Raw genomic sequence first — 23796 nt, forward strand, 5'->3', positions numbered from 1 at the left:
AGTGGGCATGCTCATTGAGAGAGTGCAGTGGGCATGCTCATTGAGAGAGTGCAGTGGGCATGCTCATTGAGAGAGTGCAGTGGGCATGCTCATTGAGAGAGTGCAGTGGGCATGCTCATTGAGAGAGTGCAGTGGGCATGCTCATTGAGAGAGTGCAGTGGGCAGAAGTCACACTGCTTAATAAAACGGCAGGTACGCAGGTGGTGCAGGCTATTTTAGAATTACTATTTTAAGAATTCACAAAAAACTCACTGGCCTGCTGACCCCTGGGTACGTCTACCCCCCTTTCCCCAATACCAGTAAGCTCCTATTCCAAATGCAGCTACACCGGTTTAATATTTAGCCGGGAGATGAGAGAACTGGGATTAAGTCATAGCAGTCAGCTAAGTGGGATAAATTCAAAGATCACTGGGAATAGATCAATAGTAGCTGCACAACAGCCAGAGGATTACAGGTTTACTCCTCGGCTTATCCCAATTGACAAAAAAAAAATATCTGTCACAATAGGACGCTTTGTTCAATAATTTAAAGGAAATGTATCGCCTAGATTTTTTTTTTTTTTTTTTTTTACAGATTAGTGCTAGATACTGAAATTTTTGTTTCCTTTTTTAACCATATTGCCTGTGCGTCTGCTCTGCTGACAGCATTTAGAGATATCCTGTACAGCAGCTACATGAAACAATGGACTGGGGGAAACTCATTGGCTTGTATGGAAGAGTTTTTTAGGCATGCTTTGTGACCTATGGAGGGAGGGAAGCAGTGACTACCACCTATTGTGAATGGCATGGTCCAATATTATCTATCCACCAGGGTCACTTTTTAATGTAAACCTATGACTGTAAAGAGAAAACTGCAGAGAAGTGATCTGTACAGAACAGGAAGTGTCGGCTTATTATTGGGCCTAGTGGCCTACAGCTTTGTCCTGATCAAGTAAAACGGACTGAGCTATAATAGGAGGCAAAGCAGCTACTACAAGTATGGAGCGGTGCCTGGTAAACAATACAGGAGAAGTGGTGTTTGCCTTAGTGTGGCGGCTCCCTTGAAGCGGATCGGCAGGGTGATAAAAGCTGGACGCCGATTATCTAATATCTATGGCGTATACAAAGCATGAATGTCAGAGCCATACTAAGGGGAGATAACATATTCCGTAATTACAATCTGCGCATGGATGAAATGCTATGGAATTAGGACCTACGGGCATTATAATTCATTACGATCAGGCTGGGGGGGGGGTCTTATATGAAGTTGAGGGGGTATAAATGAGTTTGAAAGAGTTGGTGAATATGAGGCTGAGGGGGCATGAATCAGGCTAAGGGGTGTAAATATGAGGCTGAGGGGCAGGAATCAGGATAAGGAAGCTGTGAATAGGAGGCTGAGGGGGCATGAATCAGGATCAGGGGTGTAAATATGAGGCTGAGGGGGCATGAATCAGGCTAAGGGGTGTAAATATGAGGCTGAGGGGAAGGAATCAGGATAAGGAAGCTGTGAATAGGAGGCTGAGGGGGCATGAATCAGGATCAGGGGTGTAAATATGAGGCTGAGGGGGCATGAATCAGGATCAGGGGGTGTAAATATGAGGCTGAGGGGGCATGAATCAGGATAAGGGGGTATGAATTTGCGGCTGAGGGGGCATGAATCAAGATAAGGAGGTGTGAATATGAGGCTGCGGGGGCATGAATCAGGATCAGGGGGTGTGAATATGAGGCTGAAGGGGGCATGAATTAGGATAAGGGGTGTAAATATGAGGTTGCGAGGGAATAAATCAGGCTCAGAGGTTGTAAATGGGAGGCTGGGGGGAATGAATAAGGATCAGGGGGTGTAGATTTTGGGCTAAGAAGGAATGAATCAGGATCAAGGGGTGTACATAAGAGGCTGAGGTGGTGTCATAAATCAAGGTAAAAGAAATGTAAATATGAGGCTGAGGGTGGGGGCATAAATAAGGATGAAAGGGAGGTGAATGTGAGGCTGAGGGTGCATGAATCCGGCTCAGGGGGTGCGAATAGGAGGCTGAGGGGGCATGAATAACCCTTGGAGGGAGGGGGGGGCAAGTCTGATTCACACCCTCTTAACCTTTTATTCACCAAAAAACCTTGCTCCCCCCTCCCACCTTCTATTCCCACCCAGTGCCTGATTCATGCCCCCTCAGCCTCATTTCCACCCCCTAAACACAAGGACCAATGTGGTTTCTTTAGCAGTAGAGATGCCTAATATTCCATCTGCAGGATTTATAATGGTGGCCACACTGGTTGTCACCGCTCGTCTGACCAATAAATAACGTAATACTGTGCGGTGACCGGTGACTTATGATGATTTCACAATACAGACTATGAAGAATTAGCAGAAAGCAGTGACTTCACAGGTAAGTCTTGTATTTCTGAATATCTCTATAGCTAATCATTGACCCGGTTAAAAAAAGAAAAGCTTCTCTCTTCAGTCTGGAATCCTTCTAGCCGGCTACAAGCTGCATCAGTATCGCTTATCTTACTGCACCCAGGGGTAATCGGGAATGAAGCCTGCGTCACTCCAGCTCATAGACGGCGGCTGAGCAATGATCGCTGCTCCTCCTGTACGGCTAAGCTCTCTGCATTAGCGCAGATCCTACGGCTCAGTGGGGGCAATGAGACATGGCTGCCGTCCCCCCTGACAATTGACAGGGAGCAAATAGATGTGAGACACATTCTAGAGGAAACCGGAGCAACATACACTTGTGCGCATACAAAACAGCCAACGTCCTTTAAAATCATCTGTAAAGTGTAGCTTCACCTTGGCAGTAAAGCGAGGCGGCTAGAAAACGTCTCCTACTGCTTCTGTGATGTACTCTAAGAGATCAATTTCTGTGAGTATGGATTGCCATGTAGCGGCACGGCCCATCCTCCTCTTCATCACCAATTCTGCCGAATAGTAGCGTACTGTTATATATAGTGCTGACGCCATAGAATAGGTTGTTGTTTGTGCAATATGGCGGCTTCAGGATGGGTGGTTGTGTATTGGTCCCTTAGGTCTGGTCGTCCCTCCCATGGGGGTTGGGTCATTATCCCTCAATCAGCGGCTTATTGGTCTCCTAAGGAAGTGATGGGGACTACTGTGACTTCATACACGACTAAGTTAAAGGGAAACTATTATCAAAAACTGCGCCATAAAGGAAGATAAGAAAAGCGCAAATATGCCTCACTCCACCTATAGATACAAACTAGCAGTGTCGTATGTATGAAATCATTAAAGGGGCAAACGAGGCAAAAAATACAAAAAAATATGCTCAAACATGTGGAAACCTAAAATAACCTATACTTACCTTCCTCACTCCCCCGCTGCAGTCACATCCCGCACACTGCCCCACTCTAGTGATCTCTGCAGTGTCCCGCCCTAGCCTGAGCTCTTGCCAGACACAATCCTCGAAGTGCTGTGCATTGGGGTCAGAGGCCCCTTGACAGCGGCAGGAAGAACAGTATAGACTTTTTTTTATGTCACCCCCTGCCTGAGCACATACCTTTAACCCCCACCTGAGATTTAGGTTATGTTCACACTGCACTGCAGAAATCCCGGGCGGAGTGTATACACATAGGGGGAGATTTATCAAACATGGTGGCTCAGTTGCCCCTAGTAACCAATCAGATTCCACCTTTCATTTTCCAAAGAGTCTGTGAGGAATGAAAGGTGGAATCTGATTGGTTGCTAGGGGCGACTGGGCCTGTTTCACTTTACACCATGTTTTATAAACCTCCCCCTCAGTTTGTAAATTCCGTTGTGTGAATGACAGAGCAGAAATCCTATTGGACACAGTGGGACATTGATCTGTCCATATTTTACAGGCAGAATACGCATAAAATCATCTGACATCACTTCCTGTATTTGGTCTCTTTTTGCCATTACTTAAAGAGATGTTGTCACCCCCATTTCTGTATGAGGACACAGCTGGAATGAGCTAACCTAGAGGAAGTGGAGCTTTTTCTCCAAGGGGCCTATTCCACGGAGCGATAATCGGCCTGATTCGGACGATTATCGCTCTGTGGAATAGAGAGAACGATCAGTCAGAGAACTGATTGTGTCATCGGCTGGTCGTTCATTTAGGTTCAAACCTAAAATCATCGGTCGCCACCCGCGCATCGCTATGTAGAATAGCGGTGCACGGCGGGAGACCGGGATTTGAAAATATCAAACGTTACCTCACCAGGCTGCAGGTCTTCTCCCGGTCCCGCACGGCAGCACCAGCTTCGGAGCAGCCTGTCTGAGCTGACAGACCGCTCAGCCATTTGCTGTCCGGGACCGCCGTGGCCAGTGATTGGCTGAGCAGTCTGTCAGTTCAGACAGGCCGCTCCAAAGCTGCTGCACACTGGACCGGGAGAAGGAGAAGACCTGCAGGTGAGGTAACGTATGAAACAAGGACTGCAAGGACATCAGTAACTATGTCCCTGCAGCCCTCGCTATACGATTGTCGGGCCGTGGAATAGGCCCAGTAAACGAGCGCCGATCTAGCAAATCTAGGCCCGTGGAATACCACCCTAAGTCGTCCCAATGCAAAGGCCACTGAGGGAGTGGGGCTTAGACAACAATGACGTCACGGTGGGGCGGGACCCATGGCGCTGATGTGGCACAATCCACCAAAGATAAAAAGCATTCTTCACTGGACGACGCACTAAGAAATCTATGGATGGTTGCTGGCTGGAAAATGGGTGATGTTGGCTGGGGGGGTCTTGGTGATGGGGATCTCTCTTGTACTACTTCCCCATCATCTGCTCATATTATGAGCAGATGATGGGAGGAATAGTAGTGTGTATCTGTCCCACTGCACCGAGCAAGGAGGGAAGAGGTAGTTAGATACACCGACACCTCTCTACCCCCTTGCAAGTGTCCTTGCTCCCCAAATTATTCCATAAACACACTGCATCAATAAAACATAGTGTACATTCCACCACAATACATTACACAATAAATTACATTACATAGACTTCCATACCCAATACAGTGCCACAGACGTCCACATATAGTGCGCCCCCTGCTGGACACTCCATAGGAATTACACCTGATTCGTGACATCACTTTTTTTTAGGGAATCTGAACCCTGCCTGATCTACTAAATTAAGGGAAATAGCAGTATATGTGCATTTCCTATAATTAATGTACAATAGGAATTTGTCTAACTTTACATACAGTAAGTAATAACATATTAAAAAAATATATACATATACTTTTGGCCAGACTTCTCCTTTAAGACCAAAAGGCCTTAGTGGTGGAGCCTCGACTGCAGTTTTACAGTGAGACACCTAGTGGCCGAATATATAGCATTGTATTTCATATAGAAAACTGGCAAAAAAAAAAAAAAAAGTATAAAGTAAATGGCAAAAAAAGCTGTAGTATATCACCTCCCCTGCTGATGTATCCATATTTTTGTTAATGATAGCGCCCATAGGGTCCTATTAGACAAAGCCATTTTTAACAATAAACGATCACTAATGATCGCTTGTGGAAATTACCAGATCCTTGTCTGCATACATTTAAATCCAAACGATATAACGATTTTCTGCACGATATTCGCCCCCTGTGTAATAGGGCCCTTACAATAATGGAGGACGACATGCTTTTACCTTGAAGCTTCTTGAGTACGGCCACCTCCATTTTCAGCACTTGTTTCGGCTGCTGGGCAGACTCCACTTTGAGGGCGACATTCTCCCTTGTCAGCAGGTCCAGGGCATCGTAGATTTCCCCAAAGCCACCACCACCAATTTTTCTTAACTGTAGACCAATAAAAATAAGATTTAAAAAAGGTGAGCAAAACATGGATTCACTTGTAATATCCAGATCTGCTTTCACAGCTATTTTACAATCAGAATTAAAGGGATACTCCAGCAAAAAATCTTTTTCATCCAAACTGGTTTCAGAAACTTATATAGATTTGCCATTTACTTTTATTAAAAAATCTCAAGTGTTCCCATACTTATCAGCTGCTATTTGTCCTGCAGGAAGTGGTGTATTCTCTCCAGTCTGACACAGTGCTCTCTGCTGCCACCTCTGTCCATGTCAGGAACTGTCCAGAACAGCAGCAGCAAATCCCCATGGAAAACCTCTCCGGCTCTGGACAGTTCCTGACATGGACAGAGGTGGCAGCAGAGAGCACTGTGTCAAACTGGAAAGAATACACCACTTCCTGCAGGACATATAGCAACTGATAAGTACTGGAAGACTGGAGATTTTTAAATAGAAGTAAATTAAAAATCTATATAACTATCTGAAACCAGTTGAATCCCTTTAACCAGTTGAAGTTTTGCAGCAGCTATATGCCCAACCTTTCCCCCCACCCCCCTCCAACATCTGACAAATGAACGTCGGCCAAACACCTAAATACGTAATCCATGGTAATCTGATCCCGCTGAAATCATCGTTTTCAGCCAACGTTAGCCTAATGGCTACAGCCATTTTTAGTCCCCAGGTCCTGCTATTAAAAAGGCGAATTATTGTTATTTAACCCTGGAGAAAAAAAATTAATACGCAAATGTGACACAACAGCGAGGAAATAAGAGCGGAGGATGGAGGCAGCATTGTAAAGGTCACTTTGGAAAAAACATATGAAACCTGAAACTCTCTCTCTCCATCAGAGCATCAAGAGCGCACACAGCAGGATATAAAAGAAATCATCTAGATTCTATATGAAATGGATAGTCACACTAAAAGCACAGGAATTAACCCCTTCATATCTGGGAGGTTACCTACATGGAGGCTATTTAACTGGTAAAGAATCTTTAGGGCAAGGATGGGGAACCTGAAGCCCTTCCGATGGTGCAAAACTACAATACCCATCATGCCTGGACAGCCAAAGCTAAAGCTTTGGCTGTCCAGGCATGATGGGAATTGTAGTTCTGCAACAGCTGGAGTCCCAAGGTTCCCCACATCTTTGCCCTAGCACAATGACCATAAAATAAGATTTAAATCCAAATCTAGTAGGGCCGCAGTCATTACAGCGCGTCGCATATCTGTACAGTTCCCCCGCTCCCAGCATCTTATTACAGATGCTGCCCGGGCGGGGGAGTCCGTTACAGGCCTTTCACGTCCGTGTTCCGTGTGAATGCGGCATAAGGCTGGGATCACACAGATTTTGCTGTTTCTTTAACGGATCCGTACAATGGTAAAAAACACGTGTGCCATAGCATGCATCCATTTCGATACGTTCTTCCATTGACTTCTATTATAAAAAAAAAAAAAAAAAAAAGGATCAAAACGCTTCCCTTTTTCTAGCATACACAAAAACATGGTAGACCACATTTTTGGGTCCTCTAAGGTTCTGTGCACACAGAGCTAAAGTGCCGCCAGCCTCCCTGTCATAATGACAGTCTATGGGAGGCTCCTGGGCCTCTTCTCTCCGCACAGAAGAATGAACATGTCCATTCTTCAGCGCCGAGAGATGCTGAAAGAGGAGGCGCGTGAGCCTCCCATAGACTGTCATTATGACAGGGAGGCTGGCGGCACTTTAGCTCTGTGTGCACAGAACCTTAGAGGACCCAAAAATGTGGTCTACCATGTTTTTGTGTATGCTAGAAAAAGGGAAGCGTTTTGATCCTTCTTTTATAATGGAAGTCAATGGAAAGCGGATCGAAACGGATGCACGCAAAGGTTACACGTACTGTATCGCAGCGGATACACAGTATCAAATCTCCTGTACGTGTGAACATACCTAAGGGACAATATTCATCCATTTTTTCTGTTAAACTGACATCAAAAACGCAGTGTGAACCCAGCCTGATCTAGATTTGGATTTATTTGGGTAGTATTGTCTTTTATACTAGTCAATCCCTCTGCATGATGTTCCTAAAGGAGTACCCCACTGAAAATCTTTTTTCAGAAAGTTATACAGATTAGTAATTTTACTTCTATTTTAAAATTCCCAGTACTTATCAACTGCTGCATGTCCTGCAGGAAGTGGTGTATTTATTCCAGTCTGACTGGTGATTTTTAAATAGAAGTAAATTACAAATAACTATGATTCAGAAACCAGTTGATGTGGAAGAAGAGGATTTTCGCTGGAGAATAATAATAATAATAATAATAATAATAATAATAATAATAATAATAATAATAATAATAATAATAATAAAAAATAATTATTTATATATATATATATATATATATATATATATATATATATATATCTTGCCAGACAATTTACAATGCTCATGTAGCAGTCATTTTAGGGAGTTACTTTTCCATGCTAAAAAAAAGTATCAGTAATTGCGTGGATCAAACAAAGCAAAAAAAAAAAAATCTGTCAAGTTCAAACAAAGTCCCCGTCCCTTTAAAGGTTGATTCACCTCCATGATGTTAACAACGACAAACACAGAATATTTTACCAAATACTGAAATAACTAAGTACAAACATCAAAAGCTGCATAATGCCATAGAGCCGAAAGCCCAGGTCACCTTTACAAAGATCTAAACAGATGCACTATGTGACACAAAACAAATAAAATGCACAAGCATGCTATCTGAGAGATAAAGCTATTTTTTTTTAGTGCCCTATGTGTCTTTGTTTTACCCTGTTGCCCTTGGTTACGACCATCTTAGGACATCCAGTTAGATGGTCAAGCATGCTCAGTTCAACTCAGTTTAGGGCATATTGGTGGACTTGCAGCAACAGTTGATATCTCACTAAGGACAACATCTGCAAAGAGATTGCTTGTTCCCTCTGTGCCAAAAAACAGATTCATGGGAGGGGGAGAAGAGTACAGAAATGTAGGTCACTTTACTTGGCACTTTATTTGTACTTCTTAAACATACGGTAGATGTATGTGGTACACATCTGATTTGATCACATTTGAATTTTAAGAAAATCATCAGAAGAGCCAGGAGCGTGCATTATAAGGTCAGTATAAAGAGAGACCAGCAACGACAGAAGTGCCGGCACTGGGCCAGGAGAAGCGAGTACATTATTTTATAGGCGTTTGCATTTTGGTTTTTAAGAAAATCGGAATACCCCCTCCCTTTTGAGACAAAGGTCACATGATCTCTGTCTCTTCTGTAGCAAGACAAGTTGTAACCCCTGATCTGTAACCCCACCCATCACTGACATCGCTAAGTGATCACCTGGCCATGGACTGGGAAACAATAGCCTCTCCTGAGTAGTATAGGGGAAAGTAAACACTGTTGTTTCATCTCTTCATCCCTCTAATCCACAGGTGTAAAACTCAGCTTCTCCGGCCGTTACAAAAGTACATATCCCATAATGCCTGGACAGCCAACGCTGGAAAAAGACAAACTGAAAGATTGATACTGTGTTTACTGTGCAAAGGGAAAGCAGATGTTGCCAGTGGTGGGCGGATACTACAAGACAGGGGCGGGTACCCGGCAGTTGGTTCTGAAATGTAATGCATGATGGGAAAGCTGGGATCATTTATAAAAGTTTGTCTAGGAGCAGTGAAGACAAAAGGGAAAGGTGTCAGACAATCGGTGTGGGGGGAAGGGGGTCATTGAGTGCACCTACATGCTTTGTGTTTTTTTTCTTTTTCTTGAATCCCTGGAGTTTCCCTTTAAGGTCCCCACACACCTTTAGACGACTGAACCCTTAGTGTCCTATTACACAGAGCGATTTTTAACAATTAACGACTAATAATAAATGGCAAATTTGATTGTTTATCGTTAACCTGAAATCATTCACTATTCCGAACCAATGTGGAATTACAGCGAACGATTAACGATGATTTTAGGTTCAGATCTAAATCAATAACACACGATTATTCGATTGTTGCCTACAATTACACAGAACGATTATAGTTTAGATTTGAACGATATAACGATTTTTCGCACGATAATCGTCCCGTGTAAAAGGGCCCTTAGACATTAATCTAAGGTGTATGGGGCCTTCCCAAACAACCACCAACAGATGATGATAGGGGCAGTGATGGAAAATGACGGACAACCCCTTCGTTGAGAGAGAAATAACATGATGGAACCGCTCTCAGTGCAGCTTGTCCTCCCCTCCTCGAAGAGAACACAGGGACGCTTGGGGGAAGGGGCTGTGAGGCAGGCAGGCGCTAGAACAGACAGTCGGCTGATCGCTCGGCCAACAGTTACTAAAGATGCATGGGGGCCTTTACACGCTCTTCCTCTCTCATCTTGGAAGGTGTATTTCTGATATGTGGGATGGTAAGAAGTGAACGCTCAGCTTTCTTCTGCTCCCTCGACAACCCCTTTAAAAAGTCATTCAAGTAAATTCTCTAGAATGTTCCAAATAAACAAATTCCCGTCTCTTATTTATGGGATCAGCCAAAACTTTAAATCCACAGCGACTGGTAAGAGTCTGAAAACCTAGACTCCAACTGGTCAAAATTTTTAAATGTCTGTCAAAGGGTAATTTTTTTAAATTTAATCACTTTTTTTTTTTTTATTTCAGAAATGATAAAGCCCCTCCTTTCCCTTTTCATCTATGGGATTACGGTATGGAGAAACGTCAATACCACAAGAGCCTGACCTGCCTTTGGTCCCATCTGGTTCAGTGTCCTCAAGAGACCATAAGAAGCATGTCAGCAACGTCTCCTATTGAGAAGACAGGACAGAGAGGACACCCGGGAGGTCGAGGAGGAGAACCGGAATCATCAAGGACATTTTAGGGAAATGTAAAGCACTTATAGGGTTACAGAGGACCCGGCAGCTCGGCTATATGGGCAGCTGGGGAGAGGAGAAACTAGAAGATTTATATACAAAACCAGGAGACTCTTCCCATTAGTATTTTATGACCTTTCTATGTGGTCGGTAGAGCGGCCTTGTACTTTGCTCTCGGTTTTTCATATATTAATCCATTGTATTATTTGCTGCAATCTTTGGCAAAGTCTATGTAAGCCCATATGTCTTGAATTCATGTCTTCCAAATATCCCATAATTTAATAACCTTTTTTTTTCCGTAAAACCTGGATTCCTGATAAAAATCAGAATGACAAACAGATGGAGAATGTCATTGAGAAATGAGGATCAGCACCAAATCATCCAACCTGACTGGGCTCCATTCACCTATTAGACTGAATTCACACCCATTCATACGGCCGTTGTTGCCAGCGACTACAACGGCCATACTTTGTACGCTGAAACACATTGACTTATTTTTTATGGGATCCCGGCCGGGGCGTATACACGTAGTATACTCTCCGGCCGGGATCCCATGCGGCGCCGCAAAGAACTGACATGTCACTTTTCTACGGCCACAATTCAGTGTGCTGTGAGGAGCTCTGATGCAGGCACGCGGTGATTGGCCCACATCAGAACACTACAGCTGAAATGATCATCCGGACGGTACTGCAGTATCGGCCGGAATGATCTTAGCAGAGACCGGCCGTTTCATGACCCGGCCGGATAACGGAACATGGCCTTAGGGTCTGTTCACACTATGGAATCGTGCCTGCTGTGTATTTCAATGCGAGGCCTCCCACTGAAACACAGAGTAGGCTGGATTTGGCAGATGGATCCGCACAGAATTTCGGCGCCGATTCCGTAGTGTGAATGGACCCATAGGCCGGCAGCTACGCAAGTGTTCTCGGCTACCGTTACTAAAGCTAAAACGTGGATACAAAATATTAAATCTTTATTGAATAACGCTGGCTTTCACAATAGTAATTGCCTCGTGTTCTTTTAAAGAACAAAATCCCTGAAGGACAAAAAGACATCGGGTAAGGATGATTTATGCTATAATGATATTATAACGTACCTTACCTACAGGTAATCTGAGGACAAGAAATAGCAGAAAGACAAGTCTACACCGCACAACGTGAAACAACACCCTGTGTATAGAGTATACAGGGTGAGCTGGGGGCCAGTATTATAACATAGGGATTACCGAACAGTAATAGTGCAGGACACGTTATTCTCTATAATCCTCTAACGCTGTAGGATTTGCACCATGAGTAAATGAAGATCATGTCAGATATCTGTGCAATTTCCAGCATCACTTTGTAGTCTATGCACTGGTATACAGGAAAGAGAACCTGTATCAAGGAAGGACATCTGCTCTTCACTCAGGTTGTATATCAACAGAGGGCAATTACCTTACACTAATTGTATTATTACCGTTTGCTGATTATATTATCTCTGCAGCTTACTAGGAGACAATGCTCTTTGTTATACAACAATTCAGTCAGTATAATGTCCCTGTTTAGTAACAAAGGTTTTCGTGCTGTGTGACAGGAGAACTGACCGTACAATGCGAGCACCCCCAGGATTCAGCAGTGCAGACCTGCTGAGGAATAGCTCCCACCTCTCTGGCCCTCGCCTTTCTCAGTCTGGCACCTATAAAACATCACAGGCTGAAATCTGTATTTCTGTCCCTAGAACGAGGGCGGCAGCTGTCGTCTACAATCAGCTACATCATGGATTACTATCACCCCCATTTGATTATATTTGGTTCATGCTAAATCCAAAAGCTGCGCTTCACTACTAAGCAGCAATGGGAGAAGGAAGCCTTCCTTAAAAAAAAAAAAAAAAAAGCTCTGTCATGCAATTAGCCGTCTCCCGTGACACATGCTTCCTGCCAAGAACCATTCATTTTAATAGAGCCATCTGCACATATACATTTTACATACATTTCCCTAGCCAAATAAGCTCAAGGTCCCAAGGGCCCTCAGTATGTCAGTGTATACAGGACCGGAGAGGGATGATATCCTATAAGGTCAGGCTGCCATGTACTATAACATATAGTATCTGATCTATTGAGATTTTATATATATATATATATATATATATATATATATATATATATATATATATATATATTAAAAAAAAAAGCTAATACGTACATTCATGCAATAAAGTAAAATCTCCAGCTGTTGCAAAACTACAACTCCCATCATGCCTGGACAGCCAAAGCTAAAGCTCTACAGCATTAGGGCACCGGGTCCAATCCCCACCAAGGGCGACATCTACGTATAACCTGTATGTGTAGGGAGCAGTCTGCTGGATGGCTAGCTTTAAAGTGAAAAAACCATTAGATACATCGCTTTTTAGCAGATCGGTGGGGATGCCGTTGGCACAATCGTTTTTTTGAATCGCCGCCTGGTGCAGTTCTTAGGCCGTGTATTGGCCGAGCTCTATGCATTATGGGCCCACCAAGTTCGATGTTATCCCCTTTCCGTCCCCTCCGGAAAAAAAAATTAAATTACATCCAATTGCTTTCTATTGGGCTATTCAGACGTTCCGTGATTGGTCTTGTTTAAAAATAGGACATGTCATGACTCGGAACGGAAGCACGGAACGGACTCCCAATAGAAATCAACGAGATCCGTATTTTTCACGGATGTGACATCCGTGTTCATCCGTGAAAAACATGGATGTGATGTAATCAATGTAATTTAAGATGCTGTAAAACAGATCAGTGCAAAAAACGGACACGGATGCAAAACAGACTGTTTTGCACAGATTACGGAGGTAGCTACTGGACCACAACCACGGACCAGGAAAATCACTGAACGTGTGAATGCAGCCTAAGAGGATGCACAGTAGGGAACATTGCATATAGGGGAGAACAGAGGGTGCTTGGACAACTACAAAGGGGGATTTATACAGTATGGGGACTACCTGCAAGGGGGGAGAGAGATATACAGTATGGGGGGGCAGCTACAGAGAAGGGAGGGAGGTATACAGTATGGGGGGGGGAGGTATACAGTATGGGGGAACAACTACAGAGGGGAGAGAGGTATACAGTATGGGGGGACAACTACAGAGGGGGAGGGAGGTATACAGTATGGGGGAACAACTACAGAGGGGGAGGGAGGTATACAGTATGGGAGAACAAGTACAGAGAGGGGAGGGAGGTATACAGTATGGGGGGGGGAGGTATACAGTATGGGGGGACAACTACAGGGGGAGGGAGGTATACAGTATGGGGGGGGGAACAACTACAGAGGGGGGAGGTATACAGTATGGGGGGGGGGAACAACTACAGAGGGGGGAGGTATACAGTATGGGGGGGGGGAACAACTACAGAGAGAGGGAGGGAGGTATACAGTATGGGGGGGGACAACTACAGAGGGAGGGAGGTATACAGTATGGAGGACAACTACAGAAGGGGGAGGTATACAGTATGGGAGAACAAGTACAGAGGGGGGAGGTATACAGTATGGGGGAACAACTACAGGGGGAGGGAGGTATACAGTATGGGGGGGGACAACTACAGAGGGAGGGAGGTATACAGTATGGGGGAACAACTACAGAGGGGGAAGGTATACAGTATGGGGGGAACAAGTACAGAGGGGGGAGGTATACAGTATGGGGGAACAACTACAGAGGGAGGGAGGTATACAGTATGGGGGGGGGACAACTACAGAGGGAGGGAGGTATACAGTATGGGGGAACAACTACAGAGGGGGAAGGTATACAGTATGGGGGGAACAAGTACAGAGGGGGGAGGTATACAGTATGGGGGAACAACTACAGAGGGAGGGAGGTATACAGTATGGGGGAACAACTACAGAGGGAGGGAGGTATACAGTATGGGAGAACAAGTACAGAGGGGGGAGGTATACAGTATGGAAGAACAACTACAGGGGGAGGGAGGTATACAGTATGGGGGGACAACTACAGGGGGAGGGAGGTATACAGTATGGGGGGACAACTACAGGGGGAGGGAGGTATACAGTATGGGGGGGGGGAACAACTACAGAGAGAGGGAGGGATGTATACAGTATGGGGGGGACAACTACAGAGGGAGGGAGGTATACAGTATGGAGGACAACTACAGAGGGGGAGGGAGGTATACAGTATGGGGGGGACAACTACAGAAGGAGGGAGGTATACAGTATGGGAGAACAAGTACAGAGGGGGGAGGTATACAGTATGGGGGAACAACTACAGGGGGAGGGAGGTATACAGTATGGGAGAACAAGTACAGAGGGGGGAGGTATACAGTATGGGGAAACAACTACAGGGGGAGGGAGGTATACAGTATGGGGGAACAACTACAAAGGGGGGAGGTATACAGTATGAAGAAAAAGTACAGAGGAAGGTATACAGTATGGGGGAACAACTACAGAGGGAGACAGAGGGAGAGGTATACAGTATGGGGGGGCAAATACAGAGAGGGATGTATACAGTATGGGGGAACAGCTACAGAGTGGGGAGGTATACAGCATGGGGGGCCTGACTACAGGGGAACTTACAGTATCGGAGTCTAACAACAGTGGGTCACACAGTATACAGGCCAACTACTGTATATCATGGGGGTACAGTGTAGGGGCATGCTCCGTCCTATTTTCGGATAAACATGGTAGTAACAACCAGCTCTTCCAAAAGAGTAGATTCAAGAAAAATACAAGAGAAACACAAGTGTAACACGTAGATGGAGTGAGCCGTGCTTCATGCAGAGTATAAGATTTATTCTGCAGTCGGCCATTTGCTTGAAAACCTATTTTGAATAGATTTTCTTTGAAGCAGGTGAGAAAAGCGAAAATCTGTATTGTCACATAGCTCATCATTGTAGTATCATGGAGACCAGGAAAACACAGGACTACAAAGCAAACAGGACAGCATACATAGAAGCAATGCCGCCAGAGTAGTCAGCTACCATTACTGATCACTTCCTTTCATTTCTTCTCCATATAACTTTCAAAATCTAAATCAACACTAGATGTGATATAAAGGAAGTTTGCAATTTACATTATTTTTTGCTGTTATCATACTGTAAAACAAAGCTGAACTTACCAGAAATCCAGGTCTAGTCTCCTGAAGGCTGCTATATAACAGCTATACTTACTGTATCCAGGTCCAGTCTGCTGAAGGCAGCTATACTTACTGTATCCAGGTCCAGTCTCCTGAAGGCAGCAACAGCTATACTTACTGTATCCAGGTCCAGTCTCCTGAAGGCAGCTATATAACAGCTATACTTACTGTATCCAGGTCCAGTCTCCTGAAGGCAGCTATATAACAGCTATACTTACTGTATCCAGGTCCAGTCTCCTGAAGGCTGCTAAATAACACCTATACTTACTGTATCCAGGTCCAGTCTCCTGAAGGCAGCTATATAACAGCTATATTTACTGTATCCAGGTTCAGTCTCCTGAAGGCTGCTATATAACAGCTATACTTACTGTATCCAGCTCCAGTCTCCTGAAGGCAGCTATATAACAGCTATACTTACTATATCCAGGCCCAGTCTCCTGAAGGCAGCTATATAACAGCTATACTTACTGTATCCAGGTCCAGTCTCCTTAAGGCAGCTATATAACAATTATACTTACTGTATCCAGATCCAGTCTCCTGAAGGCAGCTATATAACACCTATACTTACTGTATCCAGGGCCTGTCTCCTGAAAGTGCCACTGTCTTAAATTTTTTTTGCAGAAATCAACAGTATAGGCGATTTTAAGAAACTTTGTAATTAAGTTTATTAGGCAAATATGCCATTATCTGCATTCAAAAAGACTTTCCCCAGGTCGGTGATGTAGCTGTGAATTAACTCTTTGTTGTCCTGTTTTGGTGCCTCATTTCCCTCCACCCCTCCCCTCTCCATAGGAAACAAAGAAGACAGGGGGGAGAGCTTCAAACTGCTTTTTAATAAAATAAAAAAAAAAGGAATTTTTTGGCTAATAGACCCAATTACAAAGTTTCTTAAAATCGCCTGTATTTCTGCTATACTTACTTGTATCCAGGTCCAGTCTCCTGAAGGCTTCTATATAACAGCTATACTTACTGTATCCAGTCCAGTCTCCTGAAGGCAGCTATATAACAGCTATACTTACTGTATCCAGGTCCAGTCTCCTGAAGGCAGCTATATAACAGCTATACTTACTGTATCCAGGTCCAGTCTCCTGAAGGCTGCTATATAACAGCTATACTTAGTGTATCCAGGTCCAGTCTTCTGAAAGTTGCTCTATAACAGCTATACTTACTGTATCCAGTACAGTCTCCTGAAGGCAGCTATATAACAGCTATACTTAGCGTATCCAGTACAGTCTCCTGAAGGCAGCTATACTTACTTGTATCTGGGTCCAATCTCCTGAAGGCAGATTTCCTGCCTTGTGCTGGTTGGAAAAAAAAGAGACTAAACACAGGAATCCTGGCCAGTACAGAGAGTCATGGATCAATGTGTCCATCAATCACACGACTGCCTTCTCTCTGTGAGCTCAGATGGCCTGGGATACACAAGACTTCCTGTTTTCTGACTCTTTAAGAAAAAAAGTGTCAGAAAACAGGAAGAGCAGTGTTTGAAAAAAAAAAAAAAAAAATAATAATGAATGTAAACTGCAAACTTACTTCATTTCACATGTACTGCTGATTTAGATTTTGTAAGTTATAACGACAGGGACACTTTAAGGGCCATACATTGTTATTTTTCCATCAATTGAGCCGTGTACGGGTAAAATGTTTGCAACAGCAGCTGAATTTCCTAATTCCATATTACAGTTAAAAATTTTTCTTCCATTTTCACTCAAAAAAATTCTCAAATTCTCAAATTTGGAGAATGACTATTATTATTATTATTATTGATAAATATTTATTTCGTACTGCTGTATTTGGTCACATTTGTGGGGTTTACTAGACTTTTTGATTGTTTTTTAATCCAACGATTTTTTGGGTGCAAAGTAGTGAAACAAAAGTAAATTCTGGTACAGAACTTTAAAAAAAAAAACAAAAAAAAAAACTTGTATTAAAAAAAGTAGAATTTTCCCAAATGATGCAGTTTGTGACAGCAACCTTATCCAGATTGGTCCTTTTCAGTTTGTAAAGGTTCCCTCCAACAGACAGCACATCACTGACAGGGGTAGCGTCAGGTAATCTCATATATACGCCCTGCGGAGGCATGGGGTGGCACAGCGTGGCATCCGCTGAAATCAATTTGCCAACCATGTAATGTACAGATGTCTGGGATTGCCTAATCCCTCGGTTAACTCTTGCAGGTTACAAAATATTCCTATCAGCTACGGAGGATCCCGGCCACCGAGTGACGTCGCTGTCTGGCCAGCGCTCACAGAGCAGAGTGGTGGTCGGTAACCTAGGCAACAAGCTGTCAGCTATAGGGTAAGAGGATAGGGCCCAGAATGCAGAAGTAAGCAATTTTGCTAATGAAAAGCATTTGCAGAATTGCCTACATTTGTATTATCTGAAAAATAATAAATATTTATTAGGTGGGAACACCCCCTTTAAGTGCACAAAACTGACCTCCGCCCGTCCACAATCTATGACATTCAGAAAATGGAAGTCTTCACCTTCTGTGAAGCCATAGGCAGCAGATAAAATTAATAAAATATACAAAATAAAAAAAAAAAAACAATTCCATTTGCAGCAGGGGGTGGGGGTGGGGACTGACAGCTGTCTAGGAGGCGGCCGGACAGCTTCTCTGTCCATACGTAGCAGCCGGTGGAGAAGCAGGTGATGATAGATATACAGTAGGTCAAACAATGTTTTTCTTGATCATGCAAATGGGAAAACTGAGACACAAGGCAGAGCCCCCCCCCATATATAGGACAGCTATTACCTTCAATGACAAATAAGAACACTAAAAGGGGTACTCCAACGAAAATCTCTTTCAAACCAACTGGATTCAGAAAGTTATATAGATTTGTAATTTAATTCTATTTAAAAATCTCTAGTCTTCCAGTACTTATCAGCTGCTGTATGTCCTGCAGGAAGTGGTGTATTCTCTCCAGTGTAACACAGTGCTCTCTGCTGCCCCCTCTGTCAATGTCAGGAACTGTCCAGAGCAGCAGCAAATCCCCATAGAAAACCTCTCCTGCCATGCTATCTTATACATGTTACGTTATTGTTAACTTTACCTTAGCTATATTTCTTATTCCATTTGTGAAAACCGTTTTATCTGTTGTACTTTCGATGTACTCTTGTTATACTTTTGTTTGCAAAAAAAAAAAAAAAAATTATTGACAAAAATTCAATAAAATATATTGAAACAGAAAACCTCTCCTGCTCTGGACAGTTCCTGATATGGACAGAGGTGGCAGCGGAGAGCACTGTGTCAGACTGCAAAGTATAAACCACTTCCTGCAGGACATACAGCAGCTGATAAGTACTGGAAGATTGGAGATTTTTAAATAGAAGTAAATGACAAATCTATATAACTTTCTGGAACCAGTTGATATGAATGAAAAAGATTTTTGCCTGAGTATCCCTTTAAGGCAGGGATAGGGAATCTTTACCCCTTCAGCTGTTGCAAAACTACAATACCCATCATGCCTGGAGAGCTTTAGCTTTGGCCGCCCGGGCATGATGGGAATTGTAGTTTTGCAACAGCTGGAGGGGGAAGGTTCCCCAGCATGGTTAATCACCATGAAATCCATGTGCATACGACATAGCGATGATCCTACTGCAGCTGCTACCAACTATGACAACTGCGTCATCTCAGCTAACAAAGGAGGGGGAGGGGGTACGACATCTCCCCCTCATCTTACATATAAACTGTATGAGATTCAACACATAAAGAAAATGCCTATTTTAAGGGGTTATCCAGTGTCAGAAAAACATGGCCACTTTCTTCCAGAAACAGCACGGCTCTTGTCTCCAGTTGGGTTTTACAGTTCCGTTCCATTGAAGTGAATGGAGCTTAATTGTAATACCACACACAACCTGAGGACACGGGGGCGCTGTTTTTTCAAGAAAGTAGCCGTGCTTTGTCTAAATTCCTCAAAAACCTTACAAATCTGATTACTCTTTGTCTCAGATATCAAAGTGGGAGCAAAAGAAAAAGAAATGGGATTAAACTCTCTTCTTACTGGAAGGTCCTACAAGAAATACCCTTCCCCCTCTAAGACTATGGTGTATGTGTATGTGGAATATTGGTGTCACAGATATAGGGGCAGCAATAGACTCACCACTTTCCATCTCTCCTTCACCAGGACTCCCACGCTGAGGATATCCGGCTGCTCGGCTCCCCCACTCATTGCAGTCGCTGCTGGAGCCGCTAAGCAGAACTCGCGTCACCGGAGATCATCGGGCTCCCAAGGGGGACTTCCATTTACTCAGTGGCTACAAAGAAGAGGGTAAATATCCTTCATTAGTGATGATCCGTCTACAACCACCTGGGGCTCATTACAAGACTAAAAGCATCTGCACAGGTTTACTTCTACAAGACATATAATAGCCAGTGACACTGTACATATTACAAGAAGAGCTTGCAGGGACACCTCTCTCTCATAACAAGCCCAGTGATCAGCTGATGAATAAGAAAATCAGAAAAAAGCACAGCTACTTTCTTGCAAAAAAAAAAAAAAAAAAAAGAGCGCCACCCCTGTAGTCAGGTTGTGTGTGGTATTACAACTTAGCTCCATTCACTTTAATGGAACTGAGCTTTAAAGCCCCCACACCCAAACTGAGGACAGGAGAGCTGCTGTTTCTGGAAGAAAGCAGCCATTATTTCCGACACCTGGATAACCCCTTTAAATCATTGTTATTGGTCATACATCATCCTTTTTAAAGAGGCCAAACAATGATGACGTTAAAGGGTCACACGAATGACTAAGGGTCCAATGTGCACCAACACTAATGTTATTTCGTTTGGAGCAGGAGAGGTTTTCTATGGGGATTTTCTGCTCTATGTCCTGCAGGAAGTGGTGTATTCTGTCCAGTCTGACACAGTGCTCTCTGCTGCCACCTCTGTCCATGTCAGGGACTGTCCAGAGCAGGAGAGGTTTTCTCTGGGGATTTGCTGCTGCTCTGGACAGTCCCTGACATGGACAGAGGTGGCAGCAGAGAGCACTGTGTCAGACTGGAGAGAATCTACCACTTCCTGCAGGACATACAGCAGCTGATAAGTACTGGAAGGCAAGAGATTTTTTTTTTAAATATAAGCAAATGATTAATCTCTGTCACCAGGTGTTTTGATTGTAGTTAGCTGAAGAAGTTGGATGCAGCTCTAGGGAGTCCGGGAAAACATAAAGGCCATAGGCTGTATCCATGTTTCCCAGGCTCCCCTAGGGCTGCATCCAACTTTTTCAGCCACCTATATCAATTTTCGAATGATCGGACTCGACTTTAATCGAATTGCGGTCATCTCTACTAATCTGCTCTGTGCTGGGACAAGAACCCGCTCTCTACAGATGAGATTCTGGTTTGGCTTTTTAGGTGACTCTCCCCTTCATAGAATTATGTGGGCAGTATGTAACCTGATCCTTCAGAGAGCTGATAGGGTCAGACCGCTTAAGTGCAGACTTTTCCCACCCAGGTTCTGGACTGAACAGTGCCAGGAGATAGAGATAGATAGATATATATATATATATATATATATATATATACACACACCATCCAAGCTTTTTTTCCATCGCACCAACGAAAAACGTTATCGCTGGAAATCGTCAGGGAGGCAGGATAAAGAGGAACATGTTCTCTGCAGATGACATTTGTCATTTTTAATTCATTGACCTTTCATGAGACGCTTTCTGGATCTCGGTATCGGATTTCCCCACCAGAAATCATAACGGACAATGTAATCGGAGTCTATTCCACAGAATTCAGCTTCTCTGGGGATCAGCGATGCCGGTGACTTCACCGTGCTGAGCGGCTGCTGACATACACTGGGCTGACTCTCAAGGTCAAAATCAAATGGCAGGCATGACGGTTTGCTTACGTATACAACTGGAATATTCATACGGTAAAGAACTGACCAGCTAAAGGTGGTAACAATGACACTTCAGAGGGCTCACACCCTCCTCAGGCCACACTCATAACAATATAATACAGGATCAAGACATTAAAAAGGCTCTGCACTAGACAAACTGAACAGATCAAAAGTATAAGCGAATATAATAAACTTAACTGGTCAAACAACGTCCATCCATGTGATGGCTTATGTGATTTGTAACATATTTGAAAATCTTCCAGAAAAAAAAGCGTTTAAGTCTAGGTTACTAAAGGTCTCCTTATCCTGCCGTCTGCTGTCCATTGCCTGTTGTCAGGGAAAATCTGTCTCTAACAACAGCTAGATCAGGACAAAGTACATGAAATGGGGGGTGGGGCTTAGCATGTGTTATGTACAGATGAGTTGGAGAGAACCTGATTCACACTGTTGCTTAAAGTAAATGTACCAGTGGTACATCACTTTTCTGTTTTTACCATGAATAGACCAGCTTCGGCGCAGGAATGCCCGTGCTGCGGTCCTTTTTTTGAAACGCGTCCCGATTCCCGTGCATGGTGTCGGTCTATTACCGAGCAGAGGCCTAGTGCCGCATCATAGAGGGGAGGGGTTCAGTGCTGCATCATAGAGCGGAGGCCGAGGCCCGGGAATACACCGGCACCTTGCAGGGGAACTGGGCTGGGCATCAAAAAGAGGACCGTGGCACTGACATCCCCATGCTGATGCCGGTCTAGTCACTTAAAGGTAAATTAAAGCTTCCCTTACACCTCTAGCTTCCCTAAAGCACAGGGCAGCTGTCCCTTTTGTAAATACTAGTGTACCTATTGTTATATATCTACAGAGCTACAGTATAATCAGTATACAGCAACAACTTCAATCCGTACAGGTAGGTCCCATCAAAATAGACCTTTTAGGGGAACGTCTCTCTAACATAACTTCTACCGTGTCGGGAGGACTCCCTAATGATGGTTTTAAATACTCGCTGTAGTACTTACACGTTCCGGTCATTGCCTAGCAACAAGCGCTGCAGTTATGTGGAGGACACCGCCAAATAATTACTGTAATCAACTGTGATATTCAGAGAATTAACGTTTCATTACAGAATCATTATTTGGGTACAACATGCAGTTATGGTGAAAGGTAAATGGGAGGGAGTGCCGGAAAACCTAGAATCTGCCGGAACTCGAGAGAGAGAGAACAGGTTTATAACTAGGGCTTACCGACCAGTAATGTAATGGGACTGGTGAAAATGTAAAATCATCAAAAATAAACTAATAACGCTCCGAAAATTACACAGCTTGGCCCTATTGTGGAGGTACATCACATGTCAGCAAAATGGCCTGTTTATGGAAAAACTGCATTGCAGTCATATTAAATAAATATTAAAAAAATCTTGTTTCCTCCAGAGCAACATCTGGCTTTAGCAAAGCTCTAACTTTACATTTCCCCCTTAAAGGGGCAGCACGAAACTAAGGTGTAATCAGATGTGGACAACAATCAGGTAAAGGAGAACAAATATGCTGATTCTAGTTAAAGGGGTATTCCACTCAAACATAACTTTTCGCAATTTGCTGCCCATGGTGAGACTAACAATTCATTCCATGCCTGCAGAATACCCCTTTAAGTACATTACTCCCCTGTAGCATTTTTCTTCTCTATGTATCTGATCATTTCCTGGTTTTCTCTCTAAACTTTGACCCGGCTGTTGCTATGCAACAGTGCAGACATTCTCCCACAATCCCCCTCACTTGCATGTGAAGTGAAGTGAAAACCAACTGCCAGTACTAATGGGACGGATCATGTGACTGTGACTGAACATGTGAGTATGAGTGACCGAAGAGAGTGGCTGTCTTGTGGGCCGTAACCAAGGCTAACAGGTTATCAAACAAACAGCGCATGGGGGGTTAGGGAGTGTGTCTCAAATTATACATTTTAAGAAATGGCTGTAACGTAAAGATATGTTACATTTAACATAATGCATGGCTATAGACTAGTTTTCTTTGTGACACCACCTCTTGGCTCTATGTGGCAGCTAAAGGAGAAGTCCGGCAATTTTTTTTTTTATTAAAGTATTGTATTGCCCCCCCAAAAGTTATAGAATATACACTTATTATGGGATATGCTTATAAAGTTCTTTTTTGCCCTACACTTACTACTGCATCAAGGCTTTACTTCCTGGATAAACATGGTGATGTCACTTCCTGGATAAACATGGTGATGTCACTTCCTGGATACACATGGTGATGTCACTTCCT

At 43.7% G+C, this 23796-nt stretch overlaps 1 protein-coding gene across 5 annotated transcripts in view; it reads right to left on the reverse strand.

Annotated features, from left to right (window-relative positions):
- TTBK2 (tau tubulin kinase 2) overlaps window positions 1-23796 on the reverse strand; it is a 68166-nt gene that overhangs the window by 37413 nt on the left and 6957 nt on the right. For all 5 annotated transcript variants that reach the window (XR_011359597.1, XM_069950926.1, XM_069950925.1 and 2 more), the window contains exons 2-3: window positions 19785-19938; window positions 5583-5730 (exon numbers count right to left, since the gene is read on the reverse strand). Coding sequence is in view for 4 of the 5 variants with exons in the window: in XM_069950926.1 (XP_069807027.1) it covers window positions 5583-5730; window positions 19785-19853 (217 nt within the window). In the remaining variant the exon portion in view is untranslated. The remainder of the gene's footprint in view (window positions 1-5582; window positions 5731-19784; window positions 19939-23796) is intronic.

This window comes from Dendropsophus ebraccatus, chromosome 13 (genome assembly GCF_027789765.1).
Source record: "Dendropsophus ebraccatus isolate aDenEbr1 chromosome 13, aDenEbr1.pat, whole genome shotgun sequence".
Taxonomy (NCBI): Eukaryota; Metazoa; Chordata; class Amphibia; order Anura; family Hylidae; genus Dendropsophus; species Dendropsophus ebraccatus.